This window comes from Pieris rapae, chromosome 5 (assembly GCF_905147795.1).
Source record: "Pieris rapae chromosome 5, ilPieRapa1.1, whole genome shotgun sequence".
Classification (NCBI taxonomy): Eukaryota; Metazoa; Arthropoda; class Insecta; order Lepidoptera; family Pieridae; genus Pieris; species Pieris rapae.
The window spans coordinates 2,235,276-2,258,690 of record NC_059513.1 but is presented as its reverse complement, the minus strand read 5'-3'; the positions used below and the strand labels follow the sequence as shown (position 1 = coordinate 2,258,690).

Genomic DNA, 23,415 nt, shown 5'->3' with positions numbered 1-23,415 from the left:
GAAGTATTTCCGAACCAATTCCACTTAGGGTCCTTTAAGAAACGAGCTTAGCAATTCTTAAAAAGCCGGCAACGTATATTTTAAGGAAAAACTAAATCGTTACAGCTAAACAAAATGAAAGCGTTCCCGTCTCCTCAAATATGTTCTCACATCCTCTTTGGTGAGGTGGAAAATATCATATACATATTATAATTATTAGTCTCGTAGATAGATAAAACTTACAATATTGGCTAATTATTATAGTCATAGGATAGTAAGTATAAGACTGCAAGAAATCTACCTAAATGAATATATTAAGATAACAACAGCACAAAACACGATTACAAAATAAAATAATTTACCACAAATTAAGTTTTATTATTTATATGCTTAAAACAGTAGTTAAAAAATAAAATCGAATTACCTAATGTATCTTAATTGAAGCGAGCAGAACGTCGAGTTAAAAATTGCAAGTCAAAACTTCATTAAGTAGTTTTATACCGAACTAAATCATGTTTTCATTTGAATTCAGATTTTCGCAAATAATTATGAAAACAATGAACGAACCGGGGAAAATGAAAACGGAACTTGAAATGCACAAATGAATATTACACTTTTGTTTTCCATTTTAAAGTCGGTCAAGTTATACCATGGTACGACTCTTACCTCTTCATTTTTACTGAAAGGTTTCAAACTACACTAATATAAACACTAACAATGTAAGTATTTTTACGAAACAATCAAAAAACCTTTTTTTTTAATATAGAACAGGGGGCAAACGGGCAGGAGGCTCACCTGATTTTAAGTGATAACGCTGCCCATGGACACTCTTAATGCCAGAGCTTGCAAGTGCGTTGCCGGCCTTTTAAGAATTGGTACGCTCTTTTCATGAAGGACCCTAAGTCGAATTGGTTCGGAAATACTTCAGTGGGATAAATATAGAAGGTATCTTTGCCTACTACATCCGCGAACTCGTTCTTTCGTTGGCTAATGCTCGTATTCGTTAAGTTCTAATAAATTCTCGGAAAGGCCAACAATGATGCAAATTCCGTAGTACAAGAACAAAAATAAAGGTTATTAAAGTGTAATAAAAATTTGTGTACATATAATACAATTTGTCATTTTTGCTATACAAAATATCAATTTTAAGTGTAATAGTCACTTGTCAAGGTCATACAAATCTTTGATATCTATATTATCCAGAATTCGCATAAAATCATACAAATCCTAGTTATCGTAAATCAGGAACAGCTACAAAATTCTAGGTCTAAGTTACGCGATCATTTGTTGACACGACACGATTTTGTGATTTTTCTTACCCGCTCCACGCCCTTGACTTGCGAACTGGTTGTAATTGTAAATTTACAATTAATTTAATTTGCTTTCTTTGACGTTCATAAGTGTACATGTTTACCTATATGAATAAAGATATTTTTGAGATTGAGTTTATAGGTCGAAGACAGGTTTCGTATGATTATTATAATTGTTTCATACGACTTTTGACATTACGCTGAACACAAAAAAATATGTTAAAGTATTAGTTTCTAAATTAATATTTAAAAGAAATATACGGTAGAATAAGCATTAAGCTCACATATACTACAATACAACTTAATAATGCTGTTTCTAAATTTTCTACAATGCTCTAACAACTTCCATTAAACATCACCTATTGCTCGTAATGGTGTAATCAGTAGTCCCTTTGTTGCGACGAAAATAAATGTTTGTTCGGACTGCTTCTGATTAAACGCCCTGATTCCTTTAACTGCTTGCGAAAAGGGGAATCGAACTATCGAAATAAAAAGGGAAATCGTTTTTTATACTGTCTTTATGTTACCATCATAAAACTGGCACCAAATTAACTATCATTATACCAACACTAATTTACATTGCATGTACTTTATGAAATACCTGGCAGTTCAAAACAAGGTTCATATTAATTTAGAGGCAAAGAAAACTTTCTTTCCGACAGCTACATTGTCATAATGTATATAAATTTTCTTAACTTAATAATTTTCGGCATTCAAAAGTACTTCTTTCTCATAATATCCAAGAATTAAAACACAAATAGTTATTACGAGACAATAAACTACAGCTGGCAGGCGACAAACTGTGGTCGGTTGTCACATCAATAATGACATCTTTGTAGATAGATGCCATTTGAAGAAATAGATCCAATAGAATTTCGCAATTTGGCAAGGATTTTTCATCATTGCTCAGGCTTGACATGGGATAATACTTAAAATCATATGGACACTTTCAATGCCAGAGTGCTCGCGAGTGCGTTGTCAGCCTTTTAAGAACTGGTATGATCTTTTCTTAAAGGACCGAAAGTGGAATTGGATCGGAAATATCTTTATTAATATTTTATTAAAAGAACGGTCAACTCTGGTATATAACGAGAACCTAAATAGGTTTATTATTTAGGTAATATATATGTAATAATATTCGATAGTATATAATTTTATTGAATTATACCTATATTCAAAAGAAAAAGGAGGACATTGGGTCTACCGAACCAGGTTCGAATATTATTTTACCAACAGAAAACCACGTATTTCAAAATAAAATATTAATTTTATAGTATTGTCTTTTATTTACATAACTTTTAAACATTTAAAGAAAAACACTTTTTTACGGAAGATAGTTAAAACGAAAACGTCGGTTTAAATTTAAAATTATGTACAAATAATTATAAGTTTAAATACAATAATACATAACTATAATCCGTAAAAAAGTGTTTTTCTTAAAATATTAATTTTAATCAAAAAATAGGAAATACGTGTTTAAGGTCGTCGGATTTGCAAAGAGAAAAAACGAACGAAAATGTTTTTACAAACCCTGACTTAACGATGAGTACTAGAAAAGTTGAAGAGCTCGATAATGCCTACAAAATAGCGATAGTATATGTCTGTTTTATGTAATAACAAGTGGGCTGGCGCGTATAGGTATTTTTTTCTACATGTTCGTGATAACTATGAAAACCGCTATAATCGTGTATTGTGGTTCTCGTCAATATCAATAATGATTCATGAGTATGGTTGCCCTCACTAAGCCGGTGCCACTAAGTGGTATTTAATCTAACAAATTTATTACTTTAGAATATTTTATAGTGTCTTTCAGGACACATCCCCATAAGCCTACGTAGCTTATACTAAACAATGCTTCGTCAAGTCCTTTCTGTTTAAAATGTCACGATAAAGACAAAATAATAATACATATAAGTCGGAAGTCGCGTTAATGAATTGTTTATTTAATTTGTTTTGTAAATGTAATTTTTTTATAATGTTTCTTTAATCGTGATTCCATTTATTATATTTTATTTATGTCTTAATCAATTATAAATGTTCACACTTGATGACTTGATCTTGTTGCGAATATGTGATAATTTTTGAAGATCAGATTTTTCTTTTCTTAACTTATAACATACAATACACATAATATATATACATACAACTTAAATTAACTCATAAAATATAATTAAGCCACAAACAGTATTCGTATTATAATAACCTGAATGTTAAAATTTACTCTTCTTTATAGCACTGATATCGCCCCGCCGCCTTTGGACACTCTATACTGCAGGGTGCAAGTCCGTGCGAGTGCGTTGCTGGTCTTTAAGGACTTAGTACGCTCTTTTCTTAAAGGAAGAAGTCGAATTGGTTCAGAAATACATCCATCTTTATCATATATTATAGAAAAAGCAAAAAACAACACTGGTACAAAATGAGAACCTAAAAAGGTTCTAATTCTAAGTCGATGGAGCTAGTTATCTGTTACCGCAGGTTGCTGTCATATTCAAAACTATGTGTGGAATACTGTGAAACAAAAGATACAGGTATGACTTATTCCACGTCATTAAATTCGAATCTTTGAAGACGGAGGGTCTAGAAAAGCCGGCGTAAAGATTATCTCTCTCGGTATTCTTTTAAAGAAGCAAATCATCAAACAATACTTATTTGAAAACAAATATAGCGATTTAATTGGAAGTATGATTTGGATGATGAGTCTTTCATCTGGTAGGTGAACGACCACGTACGTGCCTTCTGTTTTACCTACCCGTATCAGTTTCTTCAAGTTCTCATCGCCTCTGCGCATTGTGTGGCCGAAATAAGATACTATTGCTTTCGACATATGACTTATTAAAACCTCTAAGTACCATTAATCTACATTTAAGTGATAACAAAATTAAATGGCATTAAAAACAGTAATGCAAGTAGAATAGAAAAGTTTTGATAGCAGTGTAAAACACGGGCACTATAAAAACATTACCGAGTTAATATTGCAGCTGAAACTTTATAAAGTTGCCAGCAAACTGTAATGAAACTAGAAAAACCTTAATGTTGCCACAGTAGACGGAACTTATAGAGTAGAATTATCTAAAAATTCAAATATTAATAAATATACTAATTAATATTGTGATAGTGTGTGAAATATGTGTAGAAACCTTTTTCGGTCTGGACCTCAGATTTTTCATAATAATTTGTTAATCCAATAGGCAAATAGGTAATCAGCCTGTTTCTGACACACTGAATCATTTTTGTATTTGTCTTCGATGCGGATATAAATACAAAAAAAAAACACGAATATCGGTAATCGGTTCTCGAGTTAACAAACAAACATTATATTTTAAGGTACATAGAGAATAAACAAAAATATCAATACAGTTTATTTCTTATGATACGCCTCGGTAATAGTGTCACCTTAGGAAGTTATGAGTATGACTTCCGCTAGCGGCTTTTTCAATCGTGATGATTGATTACCTAATCCAAATCTCTCGTTGCTAGGAATTGGAATATCTCCCTTGTAGTATGGACTTGGTTTCCGCACATACCCATTTGGTCCGGAAGCGTTTCTTAATACTAATACTTATTATAATAGCCTTTTTTCGGACATAAAATTATTATTTTTTTATTTTTTTTTATTATAATTTTTTTTTCGTAGATTATTCTTTTCTTCCACTTTTGCGTGTCTGTTTGCAAAGGCCTCCTCCAATCTTCTCCATTCTGGCCTTTCTATGGCCACTCTACCCCATGTTGTTCCCGTGACTTGTCTAATGCCGTCGACGACGACTAATACTTTTAAATAATAGAAATAATAATAATATTTCTTTTTATAGAACCGGGGGCAAACGGGCCGGAGGCTCACCTGATGTTAAGTGATACCGCCGCCCAAGAAAAGAAGAATAATTATTAACTATTATTTATTATAATAGAAAATTCTTGACAATTCTTGTGAATTCAGCCAGTGTGCAACTAAATACCCTCTAACATGCAATAATCTAGGTGCACAAGACACGCCTAAATAGCAAGCAACTGCAACCGCTCACTACGCGAAATGTGATTATTTGGAACACGCAGACCCAGTCTTTTTAACATTTCCTCATTATATATACTACCTCTATCGCGATAGTAAGGTCCATCCTTACCTCTAACTTATATCATAGGCAAACAAAGTTGGATATATAAATGGGTAAAATAGATACACTCCATAGCACATGGAAACATTTATCACAAGTAAATTATGTAAGTATTTAACTAATAAAGTAATTACGATTAAGGACGAAGGACTACTTTTACAAAATGTGTAAATTATTTGGTTTCAAACTTGCTTTCTTGGATTTCCCTACTGAATATTCACACACTGTGCGGTTACGTCCTAAAGTTAGGTACAATATGAAATTTAAATATTCTCTAGAGAAAACTTTGTGCTGCATTAACGATTCTATGTAAACGAGACTTATTAAATGTTATGACATTTATAGTTTCTGTAATTACCGTTAGAAGCTTTCGTTATTTCACTGTTTCGTTCTAGTAACACAATTGGCTATAACTGGGTTATTTATTTATTCCAATACACAAATATACAGTATTTACAATATACTTAATATATGTAGGTAATAATAAATTTTTAAAAATTAAATGAGCAGCCCATCTGTTAGAAGTGATACCACGACACTCACTGCCAGAAGGTTCGCAAGTAAGCAATAATCTCAGAGTTCATTCCATATTTCCTTTACATAAAGTATATATATAACTTGTGCCTAATACCGTGCCTTACCTGTGCTTGCCAAACATGGAAATTTAACAAACAAACAAAAGATAAAATAATTGCATGTCAGCGGGGTATGCTGAATATTAGAAAGATTCAAAAAATAAGGCACACCAAAATTAGAAATTTAACCAAGGCAAGAGATGGATTATTAGCGTGTTCTAACACGCTCTGTCACTAAAATGGAGGTGGGCCGGACGTGTGGCGTGGCTATGTGACAAGAGATGGACGAAAGCGGTGACCACATGGGCAGGTCCACAGGGAAAAAGAAAGAGAGTTAGACCTGTGGCTTGCTGGGAAGAAAAGAACAGCTGGTTTCAACTGGATTCAACTAATCAAGAGAGAGAGGACTGGCTATCTTTGGAAGAGGCCTTCGCCTACAGAGGAGTTCTTACAAAGTGAAGAATAATAGTTTAAAAGTATGGTTAAGGAAAAAAAACACAAATAAAATTTAGGATACAAATTTAATTACTAACAAAACTAACAATTGTAAGTAAACTAACATATTCCAACTTCTTGTGTTATAAGCTGTAAGAATCAGAAGGCTTTTTTTATTTTATATATATTATATTCTAATAAAGTACATAGTACACCTAAACATTCCGTAATCACACCGTAATGAAAGAAAATTTAATGCCTACTTAATTTGAATATAATTTCATAACTAAAAAAAAATGGCGATGCCAGCAAAATTACGATTCCATAAAAAGAACAATTACTCAAGATTAATCAAAGAGAATTTTCAATACGATTCGGATTTATGGAAAAAGTCAGAGCGGCTTTTATCACAGTTTTTCGACTGTCACCTTTTCTGAATAAAAAATGGAGAAGTGCTGATGACGCGCGAACACGATTGTCAGTATTGGTTCGCGTTTGACTTACGACAAAATATTCGCTTAATAGGATCTTAAAATATCCTCTTCAGGAATTCGAAACTCAATTTTACAGCTTTTTAACAGTTCATTTGTTTTTCGAAAAATACGATTCATTTCATTTTCTCGTTTCATTTGTTTCTTTGCATCAATATTTGTAAAATGGAAAACATATCGTTATTTTCAAGTAAGTACATGCTAAGTCATCCAGTGGTACATATGTCGTAAGGACCAAATTTAATTTAATTTAAATCGATCGTTTACATATGGGTAAAAAATAATCAATTTCTACTTCTTTTTCTACTAGGGCTGGCCATGAAAGAAATTTTGGGCAAAACTCGAAGCATCACAAGCAGCACTGATGCAGCTGTGCTGGCGCAGAACCGCTTGACGCTCCCATCTGAGGTACGTTTGTCGAGTCGACAAAGTGTGGGCATCGTAGGTGGCAGGTGTCAGGCAAACCTTCTCCCTCCTCCCCCCCTCTTTCATCTCTAAAAATAGCAATATTTGCTCGCAGATGAAATGAAAGCAATCTGTATATAATTAACCTATAATAAAATAATGGTACTAATGACGGGTTGATAATTAGTATAAAAAGGGGCACAAAAAACCTTCCAAACTGTATGTGCTTCAAAGAGTTCAACCGTTTTCGTTCAAACATTCATTCACTGAATTTCGTTGTAAGCTATGACTATCGGAATACCTATAAACCTATAAAATGAATCGCGTTTGTTTCAAGTCCCTTTTAACCCTTTCAGGTGCTCTAAGTAATGCCAATATATTTAGCTGTATACACCCATAAATTGCGCATACACTTAACGTGACGTACGACCCGGATAACCGGGTGAGAATGTGCCGGGCATCCATCACAGCGCACCGGTTAGCCGGATTAGATTTATACCTCGTTTGGTTGGCAACGCTCCAAGAACCAATGTTGCCAGACTAAAGATCAAAATGCTGGTATCATGATGAGTTTTACTAGAATTAAAAACAGAACTCAGAGTTTAAGTTTGCTGTATATCAACCATTTTTATAAATGTAAAATATATTTTCTTAAATTATTTTCTCTATAAGAAATAAACATTTTATTAATTTAAAGAACAATTATTATTACTAACAAAATAAAATATTTTCTTAAGAATTTCATCTAACTTGTCAAGAAAAGACTGACAACACCGAGTGCAACAGACCGGGTATCTTGCTATAACCCGGTCAGTGCGCCCGGATAAAAATTTTAAAGCGAATTACCGTTAAGTTTTAAATTTGGAACGGATTTAACGTAATTCAAGAAGAGATTTCACGCTTCGATAGAAGATTGCTTTTTTATGGATCACTACCTCGAGTTGAGTTGGGATTCTGATATTCGAATATTTATTTAAATTTGCTGAATTGACATAGATTTATATTTAATAACAAATTACGATTGTACAATAATTAATTCAGTAACGGGTATGTTATGTTCGTTTGACTAAATAAAAACAAAATTGTTTATAATATAACATATGAAATCTGACCTACAATATACCTTTAAAGTAATTAAAATGACTAGACAGATTTACATATAGATAAACATACAAAAAAATCAAGCAGTATTTGATTTAAAACTTAAAAATATTTTTAATTTGCACATTTCATTTTTACACCGAGCATGGAATATAACTATGTATTCTCAATTCTCGCCTACGAGTAAATTGTAAAAAGATTTATTCTTTTAAATAAATCCACTCTTACATACAATGAAATTTTAGTTTGAAGCCACCGATTCAAAGACGTATTGTTAAATAAAATTACATTCGTAAATATATTATTTACGGCCTTACCGAATTATTTTACGAAAAATGTTTCTTTATTATTTCTATACTATCATATAGAAAATGTATGATCATTAGTGCATTATATAAAACAAGCCTTACTATAAATCTTCATTTTTTACCCTAAAAAAGGTTTTACGCAGTCCCTCCCTTCGGCATTTCAGTCATAGACAATTTAATTCCCTGACCTACATAATACAAAAGCCTCTACACACACTCAAACTGAATACCTATTCACACTACGTTTTTCACTGATTTTCATCTGAAAATTCCGAGCTAAATGTCGAAAATTGTACTTAAAGCAATAAATATTTTCATTCCACGAATATTTTACGTTCCGTAAATAGGTCATTGGAATATACTTTAATTAAAATTTATTAATTTAATTAACCTTCGCGCTATTTTTTGTTACGACACCACCCTTATATGTACTATTAATTATTGAACACAAAACTATAGATACTCATATACGGCTAAGGAAAACATCATATGACAGTCGTATTTACAAAAGACACTAAATAATAATAATATTAAAAAAATATCGGTAAAACCCAACCACAGACTTAAATACTTACTAAAACTTCGTCATACTCTTAACAATAGGGTGTGGTCGTCGAAAAATATAAATATATCTTAATAATATATTTTTTCATGTTGTTCAAAATATTGACAGAATAGTAGGCGGACGGAGTAAAGATAGAAAACGAAGAATAAGCCGACAACGCAAAATTGGGAGGACAAAAGGGGAAGGAGAAGAGTCGCAAGGGATAGAGAAGAATGGAAAGGGTTACTGGAGGCCTTTGCCAAGAGGCACAATAAACTCTAGATATACTGTAAAGATCATCACAGAGTTTCGGTATGTAAAGGCTATATTACTATTAATATATATAATAGACGAAAGACATAATACACCACATATATTTTTTTATAGAACAGTGGGCAAGCGGGCAGGAGGCTCACCTGATGTTAAGTGATACCGCCGGCCATGGACACTCTCAATGTTAGAGGACTCGCGAGTGCGTTGCTGGCCTTTCAAGAATTAATTCCTTCCAAGAATGGTATTTATTTATTTGCATACGTAGCATGATATTGCAATGGTAACATTATTGTCAGATTTATGGTAATGAAATGGAAATTAATAATCAATTTTGCATAAAACAAAACCTACGAAAAATATTTCATTCAGGTTAGGTTAGATTTTGCTAACATCACTTCAAGTTTTAGAGATAGCTACTGCATATTCTTGATAAATTTCTACTAATACATAAGTTAAAGATAAAAGTAAGGTACAAGAGTTTTACCAAAATGTTTCTAAACAACTGTTACTAAAACGTAAAATGTATACCGTATTTATTTTATGATCCTTAAAAAGCTTCCCAAATCATACACATTATTTGCTTGTTGTAAACAAAAACATTTTTATTTATTTAATAATCACATACTAGGCACGGTTAACAAATTATTACATTTATTACACGAAATCCGATTTATTGACATCACTTTCATGTGTTGTCAATAAATATATTATTTATGTACTTATGATAACGTAAATAGCAGCTGAATCAAACGATTATATATAGATGTACTACAGATTTTACGCAGACACCCTGACTTACTTTCTTTTTTTTTATTATGTGGTAGAAGTATAGAATCCGGTACATGAAAAATCAAAATCACTAAAGCGAGCTTGAAGGTTTCGCCTACTACGATCGCTGCCAACCTGTCTACTTTCTTTATTATGTGAATTTCTTGGCATACCCGGGTGTAACCGGGTGAAACAGGGTCATTTCGCTAAAACAATTCGTGGTATAGCCATGCTACGTCCCAAATTCAATTATATTAAACATCTACCTTATTGCAGTGTTGGCGTTGTTCCAACATCCATGATAGACTGCATTGTCCGGTTATCCGGATATTTGGTTATATCCGAGTGTATTTAACCGGGTTTATTTGTGCGTTTAATCGATAGTACTCAGGTGTATTTTAATTGAATGGCTGTGAATGTTTTTACGTGTAACAGAGACATTTATTGATTTAATATTTATTTAGGAAAATTCGTGAATCCACCAACATCACCTTGATAGCTGAAAATCTTCCAAAAGTACATTCCACAAGGTATTTTCTTTTGCGAACTAGCGAACTGTGGAATCGACTCCCGGTGGTGGTCTTTCCTGAGAGATTCGAGCGTACTCCTCCTTCAAAGGCCGACAACGCACCCACTAAAAATTGGTGTCTATGACTACACTGTTTAGGCGTCCCGCAGGCTCGTTTGCCCCCCTACTATAATTAAAAAATATATATATATTTAAAAAGACAAACTGCTTTAAGGACATTTATATTTATATATATCGGAGCAAAGGCGCTGGTATCGGCTGCCATTTTCATTAAATTTAATAACATCAATGTTATTAGTTCAAAACACTTATATGGTTTATTTTATTTGCCAATACAAATAGGATCATCAGGCTGGCTTAGCTGTTGAAGGTGCTAGACTCAAAAATCATTTTACCTGTTAAACAGGTTGAGCTGTTCTATCTATCTCTAAAGGGGTAGGTTCGAATAACACCCTTGCTTCAACATAAATAATAAAGACTGAATAAATTTACTACAGACTATCAAATATATAATCGTTACTTTATGGAACTATAAATATTGACAAATAAAAAAAACATTTTGAACTAATTCGACATTAATGTTTATTATCATTATTATTATCAACTGCGTTAAGAGCATACACCCACCCCACACACATTCACGTACTTATCCTCACTTATAAACTATCACACAACACAGCCAAATTTGGTTCCACTAAATTAAAGTATTGAATAATTTTTATTGGTTTGTTTTCTTTGTAATTTTTTGAACCTTTGTGTAGTATTAAATGTATTCCACCTCGGCCTATATTTTCAGTGCAATTGTTTGTTATTATATAAATGTATTATATGTTAGCTGTAGGATTAAGAAATTAATAATGATAATGGCTAGCGTCTGTGTGTAGCTACCATGTAGTTTTGTTTTTTTATTTAAGTATATTACCTAAACATCTTTTACCCAAACACATAAATGTTATATGATATTTGTACATCGTGTCTGCCCGACTAATTTTGATTGCTTCACGGCCAAGCCCTTATTCTAATTTCATATTCAAGTACTAAGTACTTGAAATATTAATACCTACCCCAATTCGTCTAGCATTATAAGAACCCTAGAGGCCTCTCACAGCTAAATTTTTGATGTTTCAATTAAAACTGGGCAAAGTGGGTCGCTGTAAATCTAAGTTGTCATGGTAGCTTGTAATGATCTCGTGGGACTTAAAGGTTAATTATACACTAAAGGGATTCAAAACAATTTAAAATGTATGGAAGAAGTAGTAATACCTTTGGTTAACGTTTTGAATTTCGCAGAATAAAATTGATAGCCCCAAAAGATTATGAAAAATATTTCACCGGAAATCAGATTCAAAAAAAGAACCATCGTACTAACGTCAGACCGGAAGTTTTCGATTATTTCTTTTTAATTTTAAAACTTGTTCTACGAAATGGCTAACGAACACAACGAAAAAGAAATGAGTTTAGTCCGTCGAGCATAATAATTATCTGTCGTAATTGTAATTTTGTTTTATTTGATTGTGATTTATTTGATTTTGTTTTTTTTTGCATTGATATGATATCATATAAGTAAAAGTTACTTCCATCAAGTATTCCAATAAATATTTTTAGTTTAAAAGGCTGTTTAAAACATCTGCATAAATTAATCAGCTATACTGACACCCCAAATTAGACTAACATTTAGACAATTTATCCTGACGTTAATCAAGTTGAATTAATATTTTTTTACGTATTTGTTGCTCTCCTAACTGCTCCATTAATAAAAAGACACAAACAGTGGTTTTCAAATGTTATATACCAAGATTTATATTATTCTGTAAAATAAAAAGTTATTAACGGTGACAGAAATTTGCTCACACAAATATGCACTAGTGTTTACCTGCCCCTTGGAGATAAAGATTCAGCTATTGCTTCAACATCAGCAAATGGCTATGACAAAGAGGCTTACAGTACTAGAGCAAGACCCACGTCAGAGAAACAATTCAAAAATATTAAAAATATAGAAGAATAGAAAAAGTAAAAAAAAATCAATGGTTTTAAGAAAATACAAAGGAAAAAACACAAAATACACTAAAATTACCTAAATTTATGAAAGATAGATAAGTTTAAATTTAAATTACATTTTAAAAAACAATATTATACATTAATTATTAAACATTATAATGACGAGACTTTGTCACCCCAAATCGTTAAAATTGTATCAGAATTAGACTTAAGAGATAAAACGAAATTGTACTGTCGTCTGAATGGAAATGTGATTGAATGAGATCACAATTTTCTTTCTATTTGAGGAAATTCTAAAGAACGGTAATTTAAAAAATAATTAGCTGTCCTATTACTAACACAATTTTACCTTCCAATTCTAACATCGAAATTTGAAATGTCATTTATCACGCACGTACTATAACATGGCTTAAACCGGATAACTCCTTGGTGTATACCCGGTTACCCGGCAACGTTCATCCGGTTCATCTGTCACCATTAATGTAATATTCTATTCCGCGTGGAATCGTTTCTATTTGTGCAATTACAATTCAAAATTTGATTATGTATCTGTAAAGGTTATATTGTCTTTAAATACTTTTAGTGTTTTATTTAGCGATTTTTGAAAGTACGATACGATATTAAAACTTAACTGATACAACATGAAAAGATACTTGTGTCATTTATAGTTTAAACTCAGAGATTATTTATTTATTTGCAGAAACTATAGAGTAAATGTTATTCTTAAGACACAAAACATAACAGACCTGATAAATCGTATAATACGAACGGAAACAGAACAAACATTAACAAAATAAGAATTTAACTTAAGAAGGTTTTTGATATCTGTTATGGGATTTTTCATTAACGGTTCAGTTTTATAGGTACATAAACTGGACCTTTCTGCGAAAAATATTCAAGAAAATAAAATCAAGAACTTTTTTGTAGCATACTTAATGTAACATCCCCCAAAGGACACGTTAGAACAACTTACGAAACTTAAAGTTTGTGAATTACAAGTGTTTTCTCGAATATTACTATCACAAAAGAGCCTTTGGTCGGGTGGATGTAACGGTATGAAGGTTCTATAAAAATAAGTATACTAAAGTATATAAATGTTTCTAAAAAAAATCAGTGGCGCTACAACATCTTTAGGTCTTGGCCTTAGATTTCTGAATCTGTTTCATGATCATATTTAAATCTAATAGGCAAGTAGGTTATCAGCCTCCAGTGCCTGACACACGTCGTCGACTTTTTGGGTCTAAGACATGTCGGTCTCCTCATTATGTTTTCCTTCACCGTGCCACCAAATTAATAATTCAACTATATGCTCAGGTGATGAAGATATCTTGATTTGAATTTACGGTTCACTTTTACTTAAGATTCTCAAATAGCTCCTTATGTCATTTGTCTCATGTCACTTTCTAAAAGTGTTATAAGATCCCTTAAGTAATGGAGGTTTATAGTGCCGTGTCTTAATTCTTAATGATTAAAAGTCAACTTTAGTAATACGTAATTACAGGTACTTTAAGGTTCTATCCTACATTATATTTTAATACATTTGTACCTCTTAATTTTATAGTATCTAGTTGAATTATTACAGTTTACAAATCGCAAACTCATACTGTAATTTCCAGTCCACGTCTAGAAAATAACAAAATATATATTGTAAATAAATAATTTATTTAAAAGATATGTTAATTCGGAATTTATTCATAGTTCAATACACTATGAATAAATTCCGAATACGTAGGGAATAAATTACAAGTTAGAGTTAGAAGATACAAAATAAACTTATCCCGATTCCTATCTAAACAAAGCCTGATTTCGGTCCAGTATACGCTTGACTCTTATCATAGATGCGTTCTATTAACTTTACGGGTTATTTAAGCTTGATAAGATCATATGGTATATATGAAGAAGATAGTACAACACGCATATATATCTAACCAATTCTATTTTAGCTCGCTATATATTACATATTATAACATGGTGAAAAGGCCAATTAAATGAAATTACTTATAACGGCGTGAAAAGTAAGGAGGATCGAGACAACATGGGTTATTGTATTACAAAATTTTACATCATAATAACTTCTGTGAGGTGTGAGGTGTAAAAATTTTGTCGACCGAAAACTCGACAATTTTGTTAATATTATTTTGACATATACTTTGACATTTTGTCTTCCCCTGATTTGAGATCTAGATCAACTTTTAATTTATAAATAAAAAAAATATTCTTTAAATTTTTTTATTTAAAACACATTGCAGTAGAATTCCATCATCAGCCGTCGAGGCAGAATTGGACATACTTTGCTTTCCGACTCGACAACGGGCGGTCCCTAACATACTTATATACTTTCCGCCCCACATCTTTTTGTGGAACGAGCTGCTAGACGTATTTTCGAACCGAACAGACCGATTCTTAGGGGTCTTCAAGAAAAGATTTTCCGCCATCCGCCGTTCCACAACTGAGCGTTATTCTAGACAGTTTGTGCCGAGCACCACTACTATGTGGAACCAGCTGCCCACTGAAGTATTTCTTGACTTAGGGTCCTTCAAGAAAAGAGCGTACCAATTTCTAAAAGGCCGGCAACTCGCGAGCCCTCTAGCATGGAGAGTGTCCATTGTGCCCTGTTCTATAAAAAAAGAGCGTACATCTGAATGGTTAGCTACACACCCGCTAGTCCATGGTATCCATGGAGGGCAGATTTCAGAGACTCACTTAGAATGAGCCTGCTTATTTACTTCCCATCCCATAAAAACATAAGTGGCAATATTCATTCTATTCAATAGTCATAAAACCAGTAGTATATATTACAAATTATCGCGTGCAATGTTTGTTCCTGCATAGTTTATTTCACCGGAACCATGTATATCATTGCATTGTCTTCGGAAACAATAATTAATGTCGTATTAGATTTATGTACTGCGTGCGTTGTAAGTGTATATATTATTATGGTTAATGAGTCACTTTAAAAAACAATTTTTTTAAAGTGTTTTTGCAATACACCTACAATGAAATAAATGAAACATAATGTTTATAATATAAAATATATTTATAAATTTTGAGACTTTTTATAATAGTTATAATTAATTTAGGTGAGCCTCCTGCCCTTTTGCCCCCTGTTCTACTTATATTTAAAAAAATATGGAATTAAAAAATTACTGCTGTCTCTTTTTTGTCATAATTTGACAGAGAGGTTCCTATAATAGAATATTTTAATAAATATATTATAAAATAGGTAGGAACAAAAAACTGCCACAATCCAAATCTTTTTGACTGAACGAAGTTTGTCGGGTCCGCTAGTATTATATAATATTGATTCCGGTTCTGATTATACATGCATAAAAACATTAAATTTAAAAGTGAGTGGGGTATTTAAATCAATAGGTTGCTTGCATGACACTTCCACGTAACCTGCGTTCGATTCCTGACAAAATAATTATTGTTTTGGTTTGGTAGAGCTTTAGTAATCGAATAAGTTGTCTTTTATTAACATAACTTTAATACATTTAAAGAAAATACTTTTTTACCGGATTGAATGGATTTCGAGCGCTTTACAGCAAACGTGGTCACGGTGACCACGTCAGATAAATTTAAAATTACGTTAAATAATAATTAGTTTACAATAATACATAGCTTCAATCCGGTAAAAAAGAGTTTTCGTTAAATATCTAAGTCTAAAAATATCAAGAAAGGTGTAGAAGTTTGAGTATTTATTTAGCTTCAGGGCTTAAAACAATTTAATAATTAACGAACAAATTTTCTCAGTATAGGTAACTAGGTAATCCACCTCCTGTGCTTATCGTCGACTTTTGGGTCATATGCTAATATTGTGGTGTTCCTTAATTATTTCTCCCTTGATTTATCTTGATACAATATGTATGTATGTTGTTTCCACAGTGCGTATTTCATCAACCCTATAGCTGATAGAAGTTTAACGCGTTTTTCTATTTTATAATAATATTTAGTTACGATGCAACAAGCGGTGGGTATTTTTTAAATTATAGCCATGTAAGAATATCAAAATTAATAAAACGGAATAAAATTATACCTGAATTACGTTTCCAACAATGATCCGATTCCTGTATATACTAATATGCAAGATGGTTAAAAGAGTTAACAAAAAACTGAGTTATTGAGGAGTTTGACAGCATTGCTACTTCTTTTAGTCCGTTTGACGTCTATGATTTGAGGACATTTATGAACAAGCCCGATTTAATATTTTTTGATGATAATAAGAAACATTATGTCATGTATATTTACAAATTAGGTTTTGATTGGACTCACAATAAAAGTTATTTATTGTAAAAAAAATCGATTGCACCAAGGGGTTGAAAGTCGCACTCAAACCAATGTGTCTATATGAAAAACCGGGAAGTGATATCGTAGCTCTTATACCTTACGCTACATTGTAACAGTGCTACGAACTAAAAATCTACGAGAGTGCTACGCCGTATCAATTGCAGGGCGTAGCTGTAAATATTCACCACAATTTTTTTTTTTTTGTTCTATTTTCATCTCAACAATATGAATATTTGATACAATTATATTGATTTAATTTAAAGTATAGCTGAGCGAAATCCATTCATTAGAATGACATACTTAACATGCAATATTTTTTGGGTCTAAAAGCATACAACGCTTTTTTTTGAAAAGCCTGCCAAATAATAATTGTGTCTACCTGCATTTTTGTTACTGTATTTGTTTTTGAATTTTTGTATAGGTACCTTCTGTGCGTTCTAGTAATAATTATTTAGTCTCTTGTAATGTTTTTTTCTCAGTAAGCGAATGTTTTTTTTTTTAATTCCTATGAGAAATAAAGTTATTCTAACCGTAAATAAAATGTTTTTATATATTACTAATTATGCTCGTAAGGTAAAGGAAAATATTGTGAGGAAAATTATGGCAAAATAAAGGAAATCGGTCAGTGTCAGGCACTCAAAGCCTTCTTGCCTTTAAAGATATATATTATTATACAGACACAAATGTATCCACTCCATTCCTCACTGGAGCATTACAAGACCCACACTAATATTATGAAGAGATAAAATTTGGGAGGTTGTAAGGGGTAATGCGAATAGTAGAGGTATTTTCGAACCAATATGACTTAGTGGCCTTTAGCAAAGAGCGTTCCTTTCCCTGAAATGTCAGAAATACACCAGCTAACCCCCGGCGTTGCAGGGGTCCATGAGCGGCGGTTGTCACTTCATTTAAAGTGCTGCCAAAAACCTGCTCGTTTGCGTCCTGACCCATAAAAATCTCTTGATCTACTTAACTGTTTTGTAAATTGACTTACCAGTAGAATGCCATGTATGTGTTAGATAAGCTATGTTTTAACCCGATTCTTTTGATTCGAAGTCTTTTTCGTGGTAGTCGTGTTTGGCAAGTACGTCTGAGAAAAAACCGTCGAACGAAATCGTTTCTTACGAACGCTGCCTTAACGATGAGAGATATATGATAGAGCACTAGAGAAAAGTTGTTGAGCCCGATAATGCCTACAAAAACGTCGATGACAGCATGTGTCTTATTACATATTACCTATTTTATGTAGGAAAAAGTCATTCACCATGTTTGTTCACGAAAATTTCAAAAAGGAATTTACTGCGGTTTCACAATCTACAATTCATTAAGATGGTTTAATTATATTATACGAAACCGGGACGTCAGAGTAGTATTAACTTAATTATCTATGATATATAAGAATATTCTTATTGTGTTTTTTTTTAATTTATATGATCTGAATGGAAATGACAAAACAGTACACATTTTAAATTTACGTAACAAACGCAATTAAAATTAATGTATCTTTAAAATACAACTGCTATAAATAAAGGTAAGTTATTTTCCAAAGAAATACACTAAAGGAAAACTGGTTACGGTTAGTTTAAAGTACGAGATTTCAAAATGGATATACTTTTCTTAAAACTTATTCCTAGCAGATGCTCGTGTTTCGAGATATAAGCTTCCTTTTAGACGTAATTTCAATCAAATAAAATGCGCCACGGTTTGTCTTTTTCTTTCCTTCTATGTACATACTTGAAAATAAATTTCGATCCAAAATGTCTTAATACTACTATTATTTAGGCGAGTCGACGAGATGTAAGAACATTTTTTATTTGTTTATTTAGTATTTATTTTTAAGCTTCTTAAAATAAAGAAATATTTGTGTTTATTTAATACAGTAAACGCATATATATATATATGTATAAATAAAGTAAAAAAAAGTCACGTAAATTAAAATATTTTTAATAATATATTATTCATTTTTTAAAGTTGTATATATATTATTATTCATTATTAAAAATGTTTTAATTTACGTGACTTTATTTTTTAATTTTTTTTATTTCATTTAAATGTAGGTTAAAGTAGTTAAGTTACATATATTTAGTGTCTTAAATTGTAAATTGTTCTTCTAATTCAAACACAAAATTCAGCTATTTCAGATAATGTGTTAAATCAATAAGAAATTAAATAAAACGTAATTTAATTAAACACTGATCAATTGAAAATTAAATAACCATGACCTTTACCTATATGACAAGGAATAAAATAAAAAGAAAACAACAATTATAAATAGTATGGATTTTAGCGTTATTTTGATGTTCATTTAGCCAACTAAAGCTTCTAGGTAAAAATATTAATTGTCTACATTGTTGTTCAGGAGAAACAACAAATAAATCACGAAAGGGTAAAGCAATCAATCACAGCCAAACACATCGTTTACTGTTATAAAAGAGAATAACTCACCAGCAACCAGGACCACAGAGAATAGAAGAACAATTAAAAACTTGTATTTTGACATTTTTCTCGTGCACAGAACACAAGATTACAACATGGCGCGCGTGCGGACGCGTTGGCGGTGTATAGACGTGTGGCCCCTCTCTCCCAGCCCTGGGAAAAATGTTATATAATGTATAGACGGCGGGCGATGCTTAGCCTATACGTGATTTGTAATAAAATTGATCAAATTGAAAGATTAGACGACGAAATTCCCTAAAAGATTATCGCAGAGCTTTATAATATAAACTAGCTGACCTGGCGAACTTTGTTCCGCCTTAATGGCAATAAATAAGCAGTTTGGGTTTTTTTATTGGAAAAAATACAAAAAAATTAAATACCTACATTAATCATTCATTATTATTTCTGTATTTTAGTACATAGGTTGCTCTTCACTTAAGTACCTTGTGATACACATTTTTTCATTTTTTGTTTTATTATCAGGCGCAAAAACAAACAACGCTGATGGTCTTCCGACCCGTGAACATGCCACGTATAATTGACCATGGGAAAAACATGAATGTTCTAGATTTAAACCACAAACTTTTAAGGATTGGCCTTGTGATTTGTTGATGGTCATGGCAAATGCAAGACGTATCGGAAATTGAAGTCTTTTAAATTCAAACGGCATATCGGTTGGGATCATCGGGATCCTCGGAATAAGAACTTCCTCACCTTTGAATTTTCCTATCATTATCGTAGCGTAAATTACATTGTTCTTCAATTTTCTAACCACCAAACGCATACCATTATGTAGTTCAGGTCATCTACATCGTTATTCTTTTTCTTCTTTTTTATCAGTAAGCAATGTAACTCTCATGTTTGTTGTCAGCTGCAGTTTCGTCACATAGCGCCATAGATTTGACGATTTGAGGCAAGCGTTTTTCGTCGACAGCCGTAGATCTTGGAATTACTGGCAGTATTTGGCGGAAATCGCCAGACAGTAAAATCATTGCTCCTCCAAAACATCTCGATTCATTTCGTAAATCTTTTAATGTTCGGTTAAGTGCTTCCAATGCACGTTTATGCGCCATTGTGCATTCGTCCCAGATGATGATTTTCGATGCCGCTAAAACTTTGGCCATTGCTGAGTGTTTTGCAATATTACACGTTGGTTCTCCAATAGTTTGAAGATTTAACGGTAATTTTAATTCTGAATGAGCCGTACGGCATCCTTCTAACAATGTGGCTGCTATTTCAGAAGAAGCAACTGCAACCGCTATGTTGGATCTCGCCCGAACAGTTGCTAAAACTAATGACATGAGGAATGTCTTGCCAGTTCCACCAAGGGCATCTAGGAAATATAATCCACCATTTTCATCATCGTTTGCCTTCATTAAAGTATCATAAACTTCCTTTTGTTGGTATTTCAACAGGGGTACATTCGTTTGAACTACTAAATCTAATTCCTGGTGATCATATTCACGTTCCCGTTCCAATACTCGATTAAATGCGTCATTCGACAACAACAACAAATAGAAACATTCATCATTCTTTGGATGAACTGTATACATACGACAATACCGAGTTTTATAGTTCTCTTCACTGTTTATACGAATGGGCAATAGCACTATCATTATAATTAAATTGTAAATTGTAAAAATAATTAAACGTATTTATTTAATAGAAATATTTTGAATATTGATTTCTTACAAATATCAAATTGTCATATATACGTCATTACATAGCTGTCATTATACGTCAATTACATAGCTATCATTTGCGTTTTATTATTCCAAGTCTGATTCTTATTTGTTATACCACTTTTTATAGTGACTGACGTTTCATGTCAAGTCCCACGGGAACGCTGTCGAACGGGATAAAAAGTATCCTATGTCCGTCTCCTGGCTCTAAGCTACCTCCATACCAATTTTCACTCAAATCTGTTCTTTCGTTCTTGAGTTATAAGTGGTGTAACTAACACGACTTTCTTTTATATATATAGATGGAGGTAGCTTAGAGGAGGAGGGAGGGCGCTACTGAGACGCGGTAAACAACACAGTCCGTATAAAAAGTTACTAAAAATTATAATAAAAGTGAATTTAGTGATAACAAAATCGTACAAATGACTATAAACTAGTGATTAAGTCTATATAGTGAAGGCAAGACTCTAAGTTAACGAATAATACAGAAAAATCCACAAAAATCTGAAGTGTAAAGAAACAACAATTTCGAAGCTCTTCAAGTCTACTCTCGCTAATCCAAGAACTTAAACTGTACCAGTGCTAACTTATGAAAGTGCCGAAGACCCGGAGTGCAAATAAATAGTGGATGGTGAAAATTATCTCGTTTTTTGAGAAACATAACCTCACACCTGAATGAATCTGCAACTTCCCTTGTCATAGAATAAAGAATTGTAGTACAGCGCCATCTATTTGAAAAGAAACGCACTACCTTCGACTAGACTTGTTCGCTACAGAGCGTACAACAGATCAAATAATACTACCCAGTCCTACTAGAGGGCGCCACGAGTATCAAAACAAAAATAGTCACCATGGAGGAAATTATGAAAGCTTTAGAAAATATCCAAAAAGAACTGAACGCACAAAAAATTGAAATTCAGAAAAATGGTGAAAGGGTGACAGAACAAATAACACATAACATAACCAACAAACTAGAAGAAAAATTTACAATTCTGGAAGGAAAACACCAGATCTTGAATGAAAAAGTTGAACAACAAGAAAAAAGAATTCAATTTATGGAAAAACAAGCAAGACAAAGAAATATAATTTTCTTCGGTATTGAAGAGGACGAGACGTCGTACCATAGCTTGGAGAACAATATATTGCACTTTATAAATGAAAAACTGTCCTTAAAACTGAATTGCCGAGATATTCAGGAAACAAAGAGACTGGGAAAGAAAGGTGATAAACCCCGGCCAATAAAGGTGACTTTTTCTACCCTTGGTTTAAAGGTCAGTATTCTCAAGCAAAAAAGATTATTGAAAGATACCCAATACTATTTGAACGAAGACTACCCTAAATACATATTGGAAAAAAGGAAAGAATTACAAGAAGAAGCGAATAAAGAGCGTGAGAAAGGAAATAAAGTCACAATAAAATACGATAAACTCATTGTACTAAAATCAAACAACAAAAGATCACTGGCGAATTCACCAGAGTCAGATCCCAAGTCTCAAGGACTAGTTGGTAACAACACGAGAGCCACCAAGAAAAACAAAATAAACCAATCCAACCCATCTTTACCTCGATCAAACAGTGTCTCAGAAGGAATTCTAAAACCAAGCATACTAAGCTACCTAGCGAAAAATAACGCCAATAAACAAATCAACGACAAAACAGCCAGTAGCTTACACTCATAGCAATTAACAATCCCCTCCCTCAAAGATACAACATCTAATAAATTTCAACTAAACGACGAAAACCATCTTCCAACCCGGCTGGTCACCGTGGAAGATCAAGACCAAAACCCTCTAAAGAAAAAACTTCAACATTCTTCAACGAAAGAAACTAAATCCCTAGAAATACTTAACTCAACTAAAAAGAAGAAAGACCAGCTCTACATATTATCTTACAACGTCAGAACTTTATCTACCTACGAACGCCTAATTGAACTTAGCGAAGCACTTACGCTAAGAAATTGAAATGGAAGTGGGCTGGGCACGTAGCGAGGTTAAAGGACGAGAGATGGACTAACAGGGTAACAACGTGGAAAGGTCCAATCGGCAAACGTCCCAAAGGCAGACCGCTCACAAGATGGGCAGACGAGCTGATAAAAACAGCTGGTACCTGCTGGCCGCAAATAGCTCAAGATAGAGACTCATGGAGTTCTTTAGAGGAGGCCTTCACCTTCACTTGAGGAGGGGTT

The 23,415-nt window shown here is 32.7% G+C and overlaps 1 protein-coding gene and 1 pseudogene across 1 annotated transcript in view; one reads left to right on the top strand and one right to left on the bottom strand.

Annotated features, from left to right (window-relative positions):
• The window catches only part of LOC110996400, a 64,821-nt gene extending 45,140 nt beyond the window's left edge, over positions 1-19,681 (bottom strand). The window contains exon 1 of the mRNA XM_022264053.2: positions 19,558-19,681. Within this exon, the coding sequence (XP_022119745.2) occupies positions 19,558-19,612 (55 nt within the window). The 5' untranslated portion in view covers positions 19,613-19,681. The remainder of the gene's footprint in view (positions 1-19,557) is intronic.
• Positions 19,682-21,557: 1,876 nt separating this feature from the next.
• Positions 21,558-23,143, top strand: LOC123689175 (annotated as a pseudogene).
• The last annotated feature ends 272 nt before the right edge of the window (positions 23,144-23,415 follow it).